At 42.4% G+C, this 19,973-nt stretch overlaps 1 protein-coding gene across 2 annotated transcripts; it reads right to left on the bottom strand.

Moving 5' to 3' along the window:
• Positions 1–6,226: 6,226 nt before the first annotated feature.
• Positions 6,227–18,859, bottom strand: LOC108933869 (SPRY domain-containing SOCS box protein 1). 2 transcript variants are annotated; one of them, XM_018751253.2, is made up of 3 exons: positions 17,488–17,560; positions 8,346–9,158; positions 6,227–6,843 (listed from the first exon to the last, which is right to left on the bottom strand). In XM_018751253.2, exons 2-3 carry the CDS (start codon positions 9,037–9,039, stop codon positions 6,716–6,718), a joined length of 822 nt encoding a protein of 273 aa, XP_018606769.1. In that variant the 5' UTR covers positions 9,040–9,158; positions 17,488–17,560; the 3' UTR covers positions 6,227–6,715. The 2 variants fall into 2 exon arrangements, with proteins under 2 accessions (XP_018606769.1, XP_018606768.1); XM_018751252.2 differs by lacking the exon at positions 17,488–17,560 and adding an exon at positions 18,699–18,859 and having other exon boundaries at positions 6,407–6,843.
• Positions 18,860–19,973: the final 1,114 nt, after the last annotated feature.

The following is a 19,973-nucleotide window of genomic DNA, read 5'->3' as shown; positions in this document are numbered from 1 at the left end:
GTATTCCGTCATTCGGAATTACTTAACGCAATAATACGAGCAGTCACATGTTGAAAAAAAAATGTTGAAAAATCCCTGTACATGGACTCATATGCAAACCGCTGCTTTTCAGCATGATCCATGGCAATCCATATTCATCTGCCCTTCTGTGAAACCACTTCTAACCCTAACCCACGGACTATACAGCAAAAATGCAGAATTGTTCATAAGACCAATGAAATTAAATTCCTCATGTAACTTGATTTAGGAACAATTTACAGAGCTGCTACTGAAACAGATGAAAATGCCATTCATTCACATAAAATGACACTCTAAGCGAAAAATCAGTTGTAATAGTTGGATGGATGGATAGATAACCAGTCACGTTTGCATCATTTATTCATTAAGAGGCTTTTCGGCAAAATGACGCACAGCTCAGGAAAAACGAAGGTGCATTTCACCAACAGACGGCGAGATGCTGATGCAGACATGGGTTTCTCAAATACAATTAGTCTGGAAGCAGCATTTAGATTTACCGGCATATGTTACACCAGTAGATGCATATGGAAGTGCATAGAATTCATTAAAAAATCCAATATCGCACCCAAAATGCCTTCAGTCGCCTATTTAAAACTGTCGCCATCTATCATTTTTTTACAGGGCATTTTCGCAAACAGGATGTCACAAAACGCATTACAGGTGCGGAATTGAGAAATAATAAATTCCGTGTGTCGCTTTCAGGAAAAAATTAAATTGCTTTCCTGACAAGTTTACAACTCACCTGAAATGAATGAGGTTACTAGGATCCAAACTGTGTTTTCAAATAAGTCAGTCTGAGGACACGTCCTCTTGATAAGTCTGTAACTGTTAGAAGACGCTGCCCTTTCGCGGAGATCCTTCCCTTAGAAGCTTGCTGGAGTTTCATCGTTCGCTTGGAGGACAACGTTATTGCCATTTTGTTATTTACTTCATGCCTGTATCCAAAGTGACCCATCCGACCCCTTGTGCACAGCTAGGATTTTTTACTGGAGCGATTCAAAGTAAGAATCTGACTCAGAGATATTTCAGCTGAAGACAGATGGGGACTTGTACCCTCAGATCATGTCCTTACCCACTCTCTAGTAACATTAACAGCTTGGGCTGGAGAGGAAAGATCCAGTGTTCCAAAAGCACGGAACTCAGTTTCAGTCCACATTTTTCCAGTTTTGTTGCAGACATCCGAGAACGCTTTATTATTGGAAGGAAGAGAAAAGGTGCTATGAGACATTTGCTGTCCATCTCTCAGCTCGGCCGATTCCTGGCGGCTGTGGATGTGGGATGTAGAGAAAGAGGTCCGTGACTTGGCAAAATGTAAGACACAACGAAGCAGAGGAGGCAAGTGTGCTTCAGTAGCACCAAGCTGCATAGGGACGGTCAGCAGGGCCGCAACCCCCCCCCGATCAGGACCGGCAACTGAGTCAAAAACAAATGAAACCCAGCAATCATTGTGATAATTTTCTTCCCGACAAAATATTGTAGCGTGCTGAGCTTCGGGTTCAGATCAGGCAAAGAAGGAGACACGGACAGCATTCATTAGGAACATTTATTGAAATACCAACACACTTTAGGGAAGGGAGCTCTTGGTCCTTAAACCCCTTTTCATCAAGGACCTACACCTCAAACCACCCTCCTTAACACCATTCACGCTTTCCTTCCTCTTTCACTGGCCAACGCACTCACCCCTTATATTCCCCGTGAGTCCCCACAACGGTTGAACACTTAATTCACATTTTACCCACAATCCTCAATTATTTACAATAAACCCATTTTCCCGCTCAAACCTAACACTCCGCAGTAACGCGGGTCGTTACGATACAGCATACATACGTGTAACGACATCATACACACGTTCAGGCGACAAAGGATGAGTTCCTGTGCCAATATTGCTACCAAAGTCAGTAAGAAGAAGCATCTGCAGATCCAGCTTCCCCTGAATGCGATTGTGGCTCCGGCTGATGTGCGGGGGCCTGCATGCCTCCCTCGGGGTAGTTCCCACCAGGAGGAAGTCCCCCGCCACAGGACTCTGAGTTACTGTAGTGCAGCACAGAGGAGCCATTGTCTCCATTCGCTGAGTGACGCACTGAGCTGCCAGGTACTCTGGAGCCAATTTACCGCTGTGCGTACCCGACGCACACCGCCGCCGTCCACACGAATGCAGCTTAGAGCCACAGAGAGGACGAGACACAACGGAGAAGGCGGAGTAGGAACTTTACGGTTCTCGGCAGGATCTCACACTAATTATTTACGTCGGAGTTTGTCCCTTAAAACTGGGCGACGCTGTGTCACGGTAGCAGGATGACGGTTTCTTCCACGGGAGTCTCACCACAGCATAGCAAGCAGCAGGAGTTCTTCTCGCTCCGCGTAATATAACAAAAATCCTCCATACTCCATAAGTGAGAGAAGGGTATCCAACTCATCACGTAACACACACACACACACATTTGCAGAGCCGCTTGTCCCATACGGGGTCACGGGGAACCAGAGCCTACCCGGCAACACAGGGCGTAAGGCCGGAGGGGGAGGGGACACACCCAGGACGGGACGCCAGTCCATCGCAAGGCACCCCAAGCGGGATTTGAACCCCAGACCCACCAGAGAGCAGGACTGTGGACCAACCCACTGCGCCACAGCACCTCCCATCACGTAACAAAAAAATTTTAAAAAATCCATGTTATGGGAAATGTGTTGCTTTGTTCACCAACCATAAGTAGCCAAGTCACTTTAGTCTTTCTGGAACGTGAATCGGTTTCACGCATTATTCACGTACTGTTATGTTGTGATGGGTGGGTGTGAGATAGGGATACACTATTAAGAAATAGACCTTTAGAACCTTCTGTTGCCTTATTCGTACATTTCTTACAGAGTCCCGCAGTGTGCGAACGGCGAGGTTTCGGGAGAAACCGACACGCGTCGCGAAGCTACGCTCTTCGGCCCGGGACGAGCCGAGCTTCGCCGGCACACTTCCGCAGTGCAGATTCTCCTTTGCAGAGCGTCTTACTCTGATTATAGTTTTATACCTCACAGAATTTTATAGCTGTGATTTACAGAAGAACTGCAACCCTCAGCTGGATTATCAGACCAGGAGGAGGCTGGATGGGGATTTCAAGTGAACTTTGGGTGCCTTGCTGAGGGACCCGGCAGCAGACGGCCCCTGGGGATTTGAACACAACTAGAGGTCCTTAATCTTCCTCCCTTCTGTCATGTTTTCCTACAACTGTGCCCGTGCCCTACAAAGCTGCCTGCGTCCATGTCCCGGGCTTTCAGCTGAGCTTCGTACCTTCTCTCGCCCAGATGCTCAGATACAAGGTATATCTGATTCATCAGCCGGACGGATGGAAAGCGTTCGGCATGATAGGGAATAAACGGTACAATCTGTTCGGCCTTTGGAGCCGAATCCGGCATCATAAAACCCCTAAAATTATAGCACGTTTTTGTACTGTATGCAACATTTTTATGATAAAGTATAAATCGTATTTGAAATGCTATTTTATTATTATTGTTGTTGTGCTCTGCATATACAATTTTTTTCTTTATCGTGAGACATCTTTCAAATTATGACCAATCAAATCCATCATTTGCCTTATTGAGTTACTTAAGGAGTCGTGCTGCTTCAGCATGTCCAGAAAACAACGTTTCCTCCCAGGTACAGAGAAGTTCTGACGCTGAACATATTGTGTGTTGTTTGCATCTTCTCTGCTCTGCCGAAGTACCTGGAGGAGCTGCAAACAGTGCGTCACAGAGGTTGCTGGAATGAATGAATTTTTTGTTCACGAGTGAAGAATTGCAGTTAAACAGCCCAAGAGAGCCTTTTTCAAGAATTCGGCACAGCATTAGTGGATCGTCATGAAAATCACGATTCCATCCTGGATTCTGCAAAGACCAGGGATACCTGATGGGACTCCCCCTGACTGTGACTTGGAGGGTTTCTTCTAAATGCTTTATTCAAGCAAAATGCTTTTTTTTTTTTTTTTTTTTGTGGGGGTTTGCAATATTGCAGACGTTCTGGAATGAAAGCATCGCTCAGGGTGAAGATGTTTGAAATATTGCTGTATAGTCCTAGTGGGTGCTGTAATGTCAGAGTTTTAAGTTGACAATTGGAACTCTAAGCTTTGATGACCTCGAGACCTTAAACTGCTATTTGGTCTTTTCTCACCTCTTGTTCACTGATTTAGCCTAGTAAAAATATGGTTAAAAAAAAAAAAAACAAAACTGTCTGGGCTTGATTTGAATGCGTCTCAAACCGGCATCTATTTAGAATGCGAACAGTTTTTAGCCACAGTGACACAATGCAAGACATTTGCCAACACTGAAAACAAATGAGTCATCTTGGCTGGTTTTTCACAGCCAGACAATCTCAACAAGACCCATAGTTATAAAATTATATTTGGTTCCTGGTAATATCATAAGTCTAGACAAATTCTCACATCCACAGTGTCTGAAATAACACTGACACGCCGTTTCGCGTGAGCCAGATATGTTACGAGCTCAATGACTTCACCTTAGAAAATAAAAAGAAGCAAGAAAAAAAATATTTGTTTCGGTACAGAACTGCACACGGTTGCTCGTAAGCAAATTTTGGACGGAGAAGAACGCTGTGAGCTCAGAATGCTTTGCACCTATTTATAAAACATATTACATGGGTTCAAAACACTCGATCCTGGTCAGGTGCAAACAAAGCAAAAAAAAAATCTTTGTCAAAAGCATATGCACTGATTTTTCCAGCAAATAATGGGAATCCAGAATCTAGAGTAACGCTAATTCAAATGGATGATACCTGGAACTGATTTAAAGTAGAGTTCTAAAGCCTCTTGAAATGGCCTTAAATCCTTGGCCAGGCCTGTTTGTTTCTATGTGCCAGAACACGCGATTGCGCAGATGCCATAATTGCACGTCTCCGAGAAACGTTGGTGTGATAAATACACGGTATCTGAGTGCACCATTTGCATTTCTGACATGGAAAAAGCCACCCGTTCTGCGCCGAGATTTGTATTTCAGGGTATGCTGTCATTGTACAACCAGTAGCAATTTTTTTTATTCGGCGGGATGTAGGGGGCTGGGCGTCACTGCAGTTAGGCAGCAAAAACAAAACTAGAGAAAAACAACTTAGGAGCATCGGTGTCATAGAAAAGCTGTCGCCTGTCCGGACCACTTTCTCACACCGTTACTGTGTGCTAAAGCTGAGCTTAACTGGATAAGATCTTCCTGCCCAAACTGCTGTCACAGATGTTTTCCATTCCATACTGAGGCCTGACCTCTCAACCTCTGCGCAGGAGGTAGAGATCCAGCGTTTCATCTACTGCTGGGATCTGTAATTATTAACTACCCCGATTACAGGAGGTTTAAATGACAATGCACAAAGGTGACTCTACTGTTCCTCCACCGTGTATCATTTGTGCATATCGTATTTCGCAGTAACTGTGACAAAGGCCTGTTGCCAGGTTAAGTTTATCCCAAAGGCTACGAACTATTGCAGGACCAAGTCTCCAACATGGGTCATTAGAACAAATATAGAGCAGACCAAAATCTGGCAGCCTGACAATGACTGGAGTAAATGTTTAAGCGGCTCCGCAGAGGCCTTAATGCAACCATCACAAGGAGTTGCAGCTCCTATGGAGCTACCAGCCACGGTGGGCTTTTTGTAAGGACACAACACTACTGGGAGCACAGCAGAGACAAGGGTGTTTTCTCGCTTCTTACTCTGATCTGGAACACAGGCACATGTCTTGTACTGACTGGAGACAAGCTAATCTCACTTGCGAGCAATACCCCATCAGCACTCCTCAGGTTTTCAGAGGCAGAACACACAAATATACATTCACTGAATGTTAAGTTCCATGATCCTTGCTCCCGTAATAAAACTCAATATAGCTTTCATATTGAATGTTGAAGAAAATGCAGATAAAGTTAATCTGAAAAATGAAGTTACATTTTTCTACAGTACCACTCAGCCTTTTGATTTAAGGCAGTTTCCAAAAGCAGCATGTTTAACTGCATCAAATTCATATTTATGGCTGTTTAATAGTTACTTTAATGGCAAAGTTTGAAAGCGCCCAACAGGTACAGAGCAGCCAGTTAGCATATGCAAGTTTACAGGCAAATACCACACACGTAGACTGGAGTAAATTAAGTGAACCAAATCATTTATTTATTAAACAACCACACAGTTAAAAAAAAAAAAAAAAAAAAAAAAAAAGCCAACATTGGTCTGTAGTTAGAAATTAGTAAAACAAGTAGCTTTCCTTCTCTGTCAGGCCAAGATCACACATGCATAGCTGTTGGTATTGTGGTCCCAAGCAGTTAAAACAGGGTATCAAGTAAGTGGCCACTGAAATAGCCAAGGTTCTAATAAACTGATGGCACTTCTGACAGACAGGAGCAACAGTGGGACTGTTGTAAGATTCTGGAGATGTACAATGTGCTCTATACAGCAATAAATATTTTAAAATATAATTAAAGGAAGCAAGGGCACATTGAGTTTCAGGACAGGGTAAAGTCAAGATGCTGATCAAAGGCCACTGTACGCATTTACAACTGTTCCTTTGGTGTAATTAGAAATAACTGGTACACAAAGATGAGGGTAGACACAACCAATGCTGCTGAAGATGCATTAGCGTGAAGACTTGAGAGGTTTCCTGAGGAGGAGGAGCCCAAGCAAGGAGAGCCATGTGCCATCTCTATGGTGGAGGTACAGTCAGTATCACTGGTAGAGCAGGTAGTCCTTGAGGGAGGAGGGGAGTGGCAGTCTGTGGATTTCCCCCAAGCGCTCCCGGCCCAATGCCACTCGTACAGTGCGCCGGCACAGCTCCATCAGGGGCAGAGGTTCTGCTGTAAGAACAAAGAAAAAGGAAAGTTAACCACCACTGCCCAAAGCTCACTGGTCTACAGTTAAATTTCTAGATTTATTTTCCCACAGGGGGGAGGAAAAAAAAAAAAAGTCTGAAACTATAAACTGCAAATATGTCCACTTCCATCCATTATAATCTGTATAGGATAACATTTCCACTGATCCTCAGTCAACTCTATAATCAGGGAACATTTTCCACAGACAAGGCCCACCTAGTCAAATTTAACAGAAAGCAACCATCTGGGGGGGTTTGTCTTAATGGTAAACTGATTACCTTCCCTTCCACCATGCAAGTTTATGAATTGCAAACATTTACATCACGCAAACATCAGAAACTGGACCTATGCCTAAATTAGCTCAGGAGCTGCATTAGTTACCCACTTTGCCAATGTGTCCCACATTTGCATAATACTCAACATTTATAACCAGACTTGTTTAATTTAAATTCTGTTTTCATAGCCAGTGTTTATACACTACATTCAAATACATAATTTTTTTTCCAAGTCTTCACCTCTCCCAACAGTCATTTCAACACTACAATGGTAAAGGTGCCACTTCTTTAAAGCAAGCAAGCCTCTGACTTAAATTAAAGCCAAGGCTTTACATACCTACCTGTTACATTGATAGGTTCCTATCCAATCCAAAAACCTGCCTTGGGCATTGGCATTTCCTGCTTATTTGATTTTAAATCAAGCCTGTGGTAGGGTAAACCAGTACATTTGGACTCAAACTCCAGCTAAATTTGAGTCAACTTTTAGGAGCATGTCAAATGTTTTGCTCTGAGGGGAATAAGTTAATATTCCACAGCAATTGAGAGCCAAGTTGCACCCACTAGCAGGTTCAGTAACAAATATGACTTTACATCAAGAGACCCAACAGCAGTCATAGCAACTACCTAAATTCTGAATTACACAGGCAACTGTGGAAGTACCTTTAAAAAAAAAAAAAAAAAAAAAAAAAAACTTCCAGCCCATCTTACCTCAAATATGCATTACACATTAAATAGATCATTTGCTAAAGGTAATCACCTTGCAAGATAACTACTAGCATAACATGCACAAGATGAAGTTATACTGTATACAGCCAAAGTCTATAGTTGCATTTAGGTGGAATTAGAGCAGAGTGGATTAGTGAAGTTTAAAAACACCAAAAATCATTGCACCAACAAGTGGACATTTTGCCTGGACTCCAATCTAGCACTACTCAACTTTACTCTGAGCCCTGCAGCACAGACCTTTTAAAAAAGGTCATTTTATAGTTGATTTATAAAATTAGGTCTGGTACCATAATGGGAAAAACTGGATGTGTAATTTTACTGCATTCTTATATAGTAAATAAGACAGTTAATGAGGACCAGCTCTCACCCAACTGGTTCTTCTAAAAGCCCACACAGAAGATATAAACTAATCAGCAATCTGGGGACAAACTTGTAACTGCCATGCAGTCACTGAAACTTCAGCCCAAAAGTATTGAGGATACTTACGATCAAGTCCATTAATGTACCGCATTTTGATTTCACAGTGGCCCCAAACAGCGCTCACAACAGGATACAGTTTCTTGCCCTTAAGGCCTCTGAATGCAACCCCCAAATACTGGCCATCCACAACAAAACTAAGAGTGCCCTCGTCCATATCCAAGATGACGAGGAAAGAGTCTGGGACAATAAAGGTTTCATCGGGCTCCAGGAAAGCTGGGTAGGTCCTACTGGGCTGGTTCTTGCCATCATGATATAATCTGTTCCTTCCTAGGTCCCACCCCCAAGACTCGCCGTTACTGCCAACAAGTGCCATGTACCCTACTGAATGTAGGGGCGCATCCTTTGTAGCCACACCAACCACGGCATGGGTGCCGCGCTGGCGCATCACCCAGGTGATCTCCCATACGTGAAGTCCTCGAGTGTAGCCTACTTTCCCCCTGATGCCATCTGTGCTTTGTGCCACTGGATGTCTGTGGAATACCAGCTTGTTGTCTTCCTTTACAAAAATGTTGAGCGAACGGTCATTATTGTTCCAGGAGTGTTGCATCTGCACCTCTGGGCCAACAGGGGGCATGTCCAGAAGCAGGTCCAAGCGAGCTGGTTTTGTGTAATGCAGGGCCTGTAGCTCCAGCTTGAGGGGTCGAAAAGCTGGATCCCGCATGTCCACAGTTCTGACACCTCCAGGGACTTTCTGCCCCATGATCTGTGTTGGTATAAGACCCCAAGCTGGTTGGGGATATTTAAAAAGTACGTAAAAGCCTTGTCTTCAGTCCACACCAGTATGGAGACTGAATCAGAAGTGATGCTGGTCAATCCCACCTGCAGAGACATGCAAGACAAAACCCAAATCAGTGTCACTCAGACTCAAGTGAAACGTCACACACTAAAAGAAACTGCCAATAGAACAAAATACCACTTGACATGCTGCACAATTACAGAAAGTGCAAGAAAGCAGCTTTCAAGAGGCCATTAACTGACCCTTACAACATATCTTAAAATTTATGAAATGCTAATTTGATGTTCTCTTTATGCCGGCTAGCACTCGGGAACAAGTTTCTACATGCTGAAACTGAGCGCAGTGAACTGTCCCAACAGTCAGCATTATCAGTGCAGAAATCTTTCAATTACAGGGATCACTAGCAGTGCAGTATGCTGCAGCAGAGTGCGCCATTCAGTAGTCAAATTAAAGCTTCAGCCATAACGGTCTTAGCTTTTGGCATTTTAAAAAAAAGTCTTCATTCGCCATAGTATGATAACCTCAACTACAATATGTAAAAGTATTTCATTCAAATTTATAGAGGGTCCCAAAAGGGAAATGTTTTGCACTAGTATGTGAAGCACATAACTAAACAATACCTTAATCATAAGGATATTAAGAGTTGGCAAACAAGCTTAATTGCCACTGTTTGGCAAACAAGGGGCACTTCCGAGACAAAACATGAGTTTAGACAAGTCTCAGAATAAAGCAACTACAATAAAGAGTACGGCAGTTACTACTGCTTGAGCAGTCTGGATACATTACATAAAATGTTAAAGCCAAGTTACAAATATCAATGCATTTTATTGCAAATATGAAGAAAAGCCATTCTCTGTCCGGGGGGGGGGGGGGGGGAGACATTAATAGCTACAGGTAAACAACCTTTCACAGCTTTGACCTTCAACCCAGTCCTGGCACCTTGTATATAGTTTTGGTTCCAAGAAACAACTCAACCTGAACACAAAGCAAGGTATTCAGACCAGTTTGTAACTAAGTTTTAAAGTAATTGGTGTGTACTAGGAATACTGCATTACAATTTCACAGCAGCCCCAAACAGTGTTAACGGGACAAGTTAAGACCTATGCTCAAGGTGTTTGCTTGTTCCATCCAATTGTTTTGTTTATGAAAACACTTGATAGCTATAGCCCCCTGAATATCAAACAGGATTCTTTAACACCAATGCTACTCTTGGTGCTAGGAGCAGCTGGTAGCATAGTGGTTGGAGCTGCAACCTTTGGATCAAAAGGCTGCAGGTATAAATGGCACCTATTGCTGCAGTACCCACCATCACTCAAATTGCCCAGCTGTATAAATGGATACAGTTGTAAGTAGCATAACAATAAGTTGCTCTTGAGATAAGGTAAATGAATAAATACTTTATATGCTACCACACAGGAATGAAGCCATGCCATTCCTATGGTGAAATACATTTCTGAACTGAAGATGGGGGGAACTGGGTAGATAAACATCTGCTTTTCATGTGATGGGTTTAAAGTTTACCTATAAGTCAGCTATGAATTTAGGCATTTAATAGTTTCATTTCTGACATTTCCAAACTGATGACATTAAAAAAACCACAGCAAACTCACAAGTACAAGCAGATGTCAGCTCATACGTTGCTGCATTAGGTCCAGGCAAAGTGACAATGTTATTGCTTAAGCTCGATTTGTTTGGCGTTTGCCGATTAGAACTCAGTCAGAATGCACTATTGCCAAAGTAAATGATCTCTTTGGGAAGACTCTAAATAAGTGGTTCAGTAACAGGTCTTATTAGATCAGGAAGGGTGGGCAGTCAGTTGGCCTTAGATTAGATATTTCCTGTCACCTTCAGGCTTTTTCACACTAGCCTTTAAAAGTGCAATTTCATTAATTCTTATGAAAACTGCTGCATGTCTGTTTTAACAACCACTAAGCTTGTCAAAGGGCAGAATCCAAACGTAAAGTTAATACATAATGTTGTACTAAGGATTTCATACATACCAGCATTTTAGGGACTTCAATACCTATCAGTTCCTAGAGACCAGATGCATACTGAAACTGACCTCAGTACAGAAAAACCATACATTAGAAGTTATAATTCCTTGATGCAATGGCCTGTACCCTGGAGTACAAGAACATGATTGTATGGACTATTAGAACACTGGGCTTCTCTAGCAAATTTATGCTGCAAGTATTCAAGGTCCATCAACTGTTACATTAATCAGCCCCAGAGTGACTTTAAATGTGAAGATAAACTGGAAATTTAGTTAGATAAACTATGGGACTCCATACCTATCCAGGCAGCTCAGTATGATGGAAACAGCTACTGGTTTTATCCACATTTGACACCAAGAAGGCCGTAAAAAGGCAAGGGGCACAACCACTCACAAACAAGACACTGCTTCACTTCTAGACCCTAAACCACTGATACAGCACTTCACTGCATACAACAGTGAGAAGGTAGAATTATAAGGTTGACTAGAAACAGAAGGACTTCAGGTTGCACCAAATTGTCTTGCATGCTTGTGCAGGCAAAGATTTGAGACTGTCTACTCTCACTAAGGTGAGAGATTCTGGCCAGGAGACTGGGCCTGGGATGTCATTCAAGGCTCTTAAACAGTGGTACATGCAGACAGCAGTTTGGCACAGTGTTTTCAGCCTCAGATGGCTGATATACAATTTCACTTAATGCACTGGAATTTAATCTATAAGCCTCAATGAAACATCAGGTTTTTTGCCACATGCATTCACAAAAAATGTCAAGATGGAGAGAAGTACTCCTTTGTTCACTGCAAAACTGCACTTCTGAGTTACACTGGATCAATGTCACACCAGTTTCCAGGTGGAAGGTCAATTTCTTTGTGCCCCAAATGCATCTTGTAGACACTGAAAGAATGAGACTTACAGGGACTTCAGTGGGCTGTGTATTGGTATGAGTATGAACTAGAATACAGAATAAGTTCAGACAAGGTGATATATTAGTGCACCCAGACACCTGGGCATCTTCATGACATTTGTCAAATAGCATGCAGGCCTAGCATTCACAAAGCTACAACTGATCTCCAGCACTTTACTGATTCATTATAAGTGAGGTTCCCACACAATTGTCATACCATAAGGGTCTAACAGGAACTGATTTTATAAACTCAGCTTCTTTTAAGCCACAGCCAGTGTGAAGTTTCAAAAGCTTTACCATGAATAGAGTGAGAAATCAATGTGTTGTAACTGATGCTCACTACCCATTGCATGCTGGGGAATCTGCTTCAAAACAATTTGCACTTCAAAAAATTAAACACTCATGTGCCTTTGTTATAAGTATGCAAAAAAACCAATTTGCTTAATCACATTCAATAAGATGTAGATATTACCTTTCTCCCTTCAACTCTGAATTGAGAGTTCAGGCAGAGGAATTTTTATTTTAAAATACTGCACTCTACCAAATAAATGTGGATAATTCAAAGCTATGTACAGTATATTTCTATCCAGAGAAGACCATGTTTTTGTGAGACTTCAAACTGCACTGGAGAAAGTTTATTAGTAATGGATAAGGCCATTGTCATGAAGGTACTTACCTTCTAATTAATGATGAGCACTATGCAATGAGGAAGTTTACATGATTAGAGTTCCCATTTTTGTGATCTGTGGGAACTTGCCCTCTGAAAAACAGGAACTATGTAATTCTAAAAATTTAGCAAATCCATTTTTCTGCACAGAAAGTGTTTTGGAAATTTATATAAAATAGCACAGAACTCCTCTAACCCCCATTTAAATAGTGATATCCTGACCCTGAAGAGTTCAGAGTTCATGCAAATATATCTTTGATAAGAAAGTGTCACAGGGTTGCAGATCAAGTGTTTGTGTATTACAGTGCAGTGAACAAGTGTGGCAGTAACCTGCAGGATTCTGGCACCATGTGAACCAGGACAAGTTCCCCAGTTCATTCTGGACAGCAAAATCAAAACAGGCAGTTCTAGTCATGTACAGTTCCTGTATAATAGAGGTCTATATATGAGAAGGCTCATTAAAGACCAGTGAATAGGACTGCATGCTTACTGCTTATGCTGGCAATGTAATTCTGTCATTTATGCCCAGACCCTGCATTGAAGCGCAAATTAGACACATTTCAATCATGAATTAATACAAACTGATTTTGGTGCTTGTAGATTGTTCTGACAAACAAAATTTGTGTGCATGCTCTCCCCATGTCTGTGGGTTTCCTCCCTGAGTTCAAAGACATATGGTTCAAGTATACTGGTGACTAAATGCCACAGTGAGTGACAGAAGTGTTTCACTGGTATAAGTGACTCATTGCAAGTCACCTTGGGGGAATAAGGTGGGGGCTGATACTAAACAGTTCATGATGTAAATGTGAAAGATGTACTTAAACCTGAATATAAATAATTCCAGTTAAGTATTTACTGTGCATTATGGATGAGCATACATCTGTGCCTCAACTGCTAGACTAGTTGACACCTCTAGAACCACATGGAAGCAAAACATGACAAGTAGAAATACTGCTGTTGATCTGATCACAAATGTAAGTGAGCAAAATCCTTGCAAAATTCAGGAGTATTAAGTCATTTATATCCATGCTAATATTAACTGCTTAGTTTTTCCCCCCCACATTACCTGAATCACAAAACCAAAGGCAAGTGTTAATGTGAAGGTGTTAAGGCACAAGACAGTGAAGATGGCTGTAGTTTTAAAATTGTGCAGTGTTAAACAGCTTAATACAAATTGTCATACTGCATGCTTGTTTTACAGAAATCAGTATTCCCCCCCTGCACTCAGTGGGCTGAAAAACCAAGCCATCAGGTGTACAATAGTGCGGTAAACCCTTCTGAATGTAAATGAAGACTTGAACTGTATGTATTTTGACTTACACTTTCAGATAAATGTATACCACATCAAATAGACTGGCAACTTGTTCTTGGCTGGCCATGGGGCTTTATTTGATGCAAAAACATATTCAACCAACTTAACACCTTTTTGTAGCTTTGATACTTGAAGCTTTAACTCATGCAGATTAAAAATTTAATGACTACTGAAAGAAACAATGACTTCCCAAAGAAACCCAAAATCACAGGACTTAGGGCAACAGATCTGTAGTCATTAACATCTGTGGTCATGAAGTCACTTGAAAAACTGGTGTTGGACTACCTGAAAGACATCACTGGACCCTTGCTGGACCCCCTGCAGTTTGCTTACCAAGCAAACAGGTCTATGGATGATGCAGTCAACATGGGACTGCACTACATTCTATAACATCTGGACAAACCAGGGACTTATGCAAGAATCCTGTTCGTGGACTTCAGCTCAGCCTTCAACACCATCATCCCACACCTCCTCCTGTCCAAATTAACCCAACTCTGTGCCCACCTCCATCTGTCAGTGGATCACCAACTTTCTGACAGACAGGCAGCAGATAGTGAGGCTGGGAAAATTCTCATCCAATACTCGCACAATTAGTACTGGAGCCCCCCAGGGATGTGTGCTCTCCCCACTGCTCTTCTCCCTGTAGACCAACAACTGCACCGCAAAAGACCCCTCTGTCAAACTCCTGAAGTTTGCAGACAACACCACTCATCGGCCTCATCCGGGATGGTGACGAGTCTGCTTACAGACAGGAGGTCCAAGAGCTGGCTGTCTGGTGCAGTCACAACAACCTGGAGCTGAACACGCTCAAAACGGTGGAGATGATCGTAGACTTCAGGAGAAACACCTCACCATTATCCCCACTCACCATCATGAGCAGCACCGTGGCAACAGTGGAGTCATTCAGGTTCCTGGGCACCACCACCATCTCACGGGACCTGAAGTGGGAGCCCCACATAGACCCCATTGTGAAGAAGGCCCAGCAGAGGTTGTACTTCCTTCGCCAGCTGAGGAAGTTCAACCTGCCACAGGAGCTACTGATGCAATTCTACTCCGCAGTCATTGAGTCCGTCCTCTGCACCTCTATAACTGTCCGGTTCGGCTCAGCTACGAAGTCAGACATCAGAAGACTGCAGCGGATAGTTCGGACTGCTGGAAGAATCAATCGGCACACCCCCCCCAGCTCTCCAAGAACTGCACTCGTCCAGAGTCAGTAAAAGGGCTAGCAAAATCATCCTAGACCCCTCACATCCAGGCCACTTCCTCTTCGAACCCTTGCCATCTGGCCAGCGCTACAGAGCACCAGGACAGCCAGGCATAAGAAAAGTTTTTCCTCAGGCCATCTACCTCATGAACATCTAAATCTCTCCCCTAGAGAGTAAACCATACAATACATAATGCTATTGATATTTAAAACTATTTATCACATCTCTTACTCACACTTCCTTGCATTTGTATCTAGTGACTATTTTTGTATATTGGGTACTTTATATTTTTAAATATTTTTTTTTTATCCCTTGCTCACATACTCTATCTTCTCACCTGTCTTGTCACTGTCATTCTGTCTGTGCTGTGGTAGTTCCTGTCACCAAGACAAATTCCTTGTATGTGCAAACATACTTGGCAATAAAGCTCATTCTGATAATGGTGAATATTCGCCAAAATATATAGTTTCATTTGCTCTGCACAAGAGCATCTGATGCTTTTCACAGAAGACAAACTCATCCCACAAAATGTACAAGATGAGGAAAATATCACCACTGCAACCAATACTCACACAGTAACCATGTCAATTAGCTGAACAAGGAACTCCAACTACACACACCACATTTGCCCAGCACTCAAAAGGACAGCTGACCCAATGACAACTTCACAACTGAGCATGGCAGACCAAGTAAATATGGGAAAAGAAACAGGGTGACAAGGGAAAAACTACACAATGTTATTTTCATTATAAGGCCAGGTTTTAAGAAACTACCCCAGCTATTACAGTATTCACTGAACTTCAACACAAGCAGCAAGATAAAACTGGCAGGGCACCTTCCATTGCAGTAAGATGCCTTGACATAACTCAGTACTTTTAACAAAGGAGGACTAAACAAAAATGGACAAACTTCCTCACAGAGGTATCATTAAACGACTTGCATCAGTACAGATCCAAGCCATAGTGACACACCAGCTGAGCCTTGAGGTCTCCCTCAAACACCACTTCCACATCACCGCATTTGACAATCCGCCACTAAAGTATTGCTAGTTGGATGGGCAACTGTAGACTGCACATTTTGAACAGAACACTTCTTTGTATAGGAATCCCTGCACTCATCGTATTCTGATGAATTACTGACTTGTGCTTTCCCCACAGATGCACTGCTGACACAACCCCATGAAGTTAACGGTGGTTAACAACTGCCATTTCATTGACACTCCTTTGGTTGACAGACTTTGGGCCCTTCTAAATTCTAAAATCCCATTGCACATTAAGTGCCCATTTTAAAGTTTTTGTAGAAATAAAAATGTGAACATTAACATTTTCTCCATTTTAGAGAAGTAGCATTTGAGGAAGACCTTTTCCTAGACCACATGTGCATGATCACATCAACATATCTCAGTTGAAAAAAAGATGTTCAGGTAAATTAAACAAATTTGGTCATTCAGTCAATTAATTACCACTAATGAGTTTGCCAAAGCATTTACCAATTTCTGTATTAGTACTTTACTAGAAAAATGCATGGATGACCAACATCATGAAAGGTTTTTTGAGAAATCCCAACTCCTTGTGAGAGACAGACTAGCGACTTTCAGTTTTAAAACATTAACCAGTACTACTCAAATTACTTCTTTTGAATAATACTGATACCATAAGGAATCAGTTACTCAGGCAGACATTCAACATCCAGAACAACATTTAAAACAGCCTACATCTAGATTTCAGACAGAATCTGAAGGTCATTATACACCTGAATTCCTGCCACAAATCACCCCTCTAGCACTCCACAACATTGCCTTAACTACAAGTAGCCTCAGAACAGCAAGTAACTGTGGTTAAGAGCTTGGTCTCAATATGAAGTTTGACTCACACCCAGGAGTAGACTGAGGTACTAAGCTAAAACTGTTCTGATGACTGAGCAGTACTTAAAATTGCCATTTACTCTAGAAAAACAAAACCAGGGACTTACTTGCTCCTATAGGCATTAACAACTAAAGATAATCAAGCAGCCTTTTTTTTTTTTTACACAATGAAAAAATTGGTTTCATGAAGTATAATAGTTGAAGAAAACTGCTACATACACTTGAACAAGTAAGGTGGTGAGCTGAGGACTGCATCAGGCCTTTCAACAAAAGGCCACTGACCACCATAGCGCAAGCCTTCATAGTCACAAAATGCTGCTCTGGAGCAGCTAAGATCATTGCCATTATCCATTCGAACGCAAGTATCTACACTAATACATTACAGTTTTTAAGTTAAATCAACAAGCATCTCAGTTTTTGCCACAAAAAGTGGCAAATAGTTTAATAGATGCCAGCAATCAGTTTTTACCTGAGAGATGACAGAGACATGGACCAACACTTAAGTTTTCAAAGTCTGTGTTGTCCTCTAAGAGCCCTGCAAGTTTAAAAAACAGGAGTTGTATGAGAGAGAGAGAGAGAGAGAGAGGTATGTAGATTGAGTCCATTAGGCTAAACTTTCTTACAATATTTCACTACATGGAAACATTTAATCACAAAAATTAGGACCGATGCATCACTGCTGGAAGAGCGCGGAGGCTACTAGGAGAAAACATGAAGAAGCGCGAGAACAGCGCGAGCCACCGCCGGCAGACGGGCAGCGACGCGCGGCACGAGACCCACAGTCATCGGGGCGCGAGAGCGCACACGCGGGAGATTATATACCGAAGTGTCTGTCCGTCGAAAGTCAGGGACAGAAAGTCTATCTGAACGTCTAAATAGAAACTTCAATGACTTCATATTTAGTTACATTTTTGTCCTTTGTTCAGATTTAAAATGGGCACTTACATCGAGGTTCACACAAATCCAAACAAACGCCGTGTTGTTCACCGCGCATATACTTATACGTAACATAATATGAATAGCGTGAAATCGAAGAAAAAGCACAAAGTACAAACTTCACACAGACACGAGGTAATACCACCCACTTACGGTTTACTGACGTAGATGACGACATGAATTCAAATAGGTGTTTAATCAGCTTCTTTATGTGCCTCACTCACACGAAACGTACAGAACCGGAAAGTGCACCGCGAGAGCTGAGTCTGAGCGGCATCTGCCAGCAGCACCGACCCATAGTTTTACTTCGAAAACGTACGAAGACGCTTCTAACAGACAAACATTCAAACCAGTTGGACCGCAACGCCTGCCTATAAAAGATCTAAAATGTCTACACACACCTACATACAGACACAGCTTTTTAAATATTATCGGAGAACATTGCTTAATAGTTAAAAACTGAAAGAAACAGGAAGCACTCTTCTACTCCTGCACGACGCTGTGTGAAATATAACGCAGGCGAGGGCAAGGTCTCCCCCAGACAAAAAAAAAAAGGACAAAAAAAACCCCGATTTTTAGAATGAGCACGGATTCCTACGAATATTTTTAACGAAGATGCATACAGAGAAATTGAATATGAATTCCCTGTGTCGTTTGGAACGAACGGGCAAAAAAAAAAAAAGAAAAAAAAAAAAGAAAAAAAAAAAACTTCAGCCCAAAATTGAAATTAAATTAACACCTTACCTGCTAAAAGAAAAACGTCAAACACTTTTTAAAAAAGAAAAACAAACAAAAAATACAACGTGCCGCATACTAGTTGGGCGTCACTCCATATCTGCTCTTCGTATTACAGCCGCTCGCTTTCTTGCTTTGTCGAGGCGCTGGCGTCCAGTACACACAATGATGGCTGCTCCAACAAGAAGCACTTAGACTTCCTCTGGTCACGTGGTCCAAACAGCCATCAGCTGCTCGCTGCACATCCCCATCAGACTCACGAGCAATTACCGCGTTTCATTGGAGGGAACATTTCTTAAAGGTACAGGCACACGCTTGCTTGTCCCCACTCAGGTGTTGTACGCTGGCTCCTCAGCTTGTAAATACAAGTGGAGCTTGAGGACTGGTTGTAGTTGGTTCCTTTCTTGACTCTAAAGGACCATTTACCCCCAATTGCAGTCTATAAAACCTTAGCCATACAGACAATTGTTGATTTTGTTAGGGTTAAGTTCTGTAAAAAGCTTGGACACGGCTAGCGAGTCAGTTTTCTTCCCCCTTGTTCTGAGGCGGTTTGGAGTGGTAGCCGGTTGAGCAGGTAGACCCAAACCTTCCTTTCCCCATCAGCTTTCTCCAACTCTTCCTTGGCCTTCTCAGGTGTTCCCAAGCCATCCAAGAGATGTCATCTCTCCAATGTGTTCTGGGTCTCCTTCTGGACCCCATAATCTCCACCTAGTACCCATTGGAGTGGTAGCAGGTAGACCCAAACCTTCCTTTCTCCAACTCTTCCTTGGCCTTCTCAGGTGTTCCTAAGCCAGCCAAGAGATGTCATCTCTCCAACATGTCCTGGGTCTCCTTCTGGACCCCATAATCTCCACCCAGTGTCCAAACTCCTCAACAAGCTCTTCTTGTTTCAGAGGAGCAGCAGCTGTACCCGGAGGTTCTCCCGGATGGCCGAGCCACACGCTTCGAGATGCAGCTACAATAAATAGAAGTTACTATTCAAAGCCTATGTATCTTTTTCTTGAATTGCTTTATCACTTCTAGATACTTTAAATTTAAAATGACTTAAAAATACATGTTTTCCATAAAATTCTATTCAGTTCTGGCTAACTCATCCCATAAGCATGAGTAACGTTTTTCATCTTTTCCCACTTTCAGCCCTTGTTATTGTCTCTACTTTGGTCTCTATGGTAACACTGCCTCTTCCTGCTGGCTCTGTTACAGTCACTAAGGGTCACAAAGACCAGACATGAAGTGTAAACAGTGTGGAAGCCTGCTGAATTAAAAAACTCAGTGCTATTCTGG

This window comes from Scleropages formosus, chromosome 2 (genome assembly GCF_900964775.1).
Source record: "Scleropages formosus chromosome 2, fSclFor1.1, whole genome shotgun sequence".
NCBI classification, from domain to species: Eukaryota; Metazoa; Chordata; class Actinopteri; order Osteoglossiformes; family Osteoglossidae; genus Scleropages; species Scleropages formosus.
The sequence above is the reverse complement of the archived record's forward strand: the minus strand, read 5'-3'. Positions and strand labels throughout refer to the sequence as shown.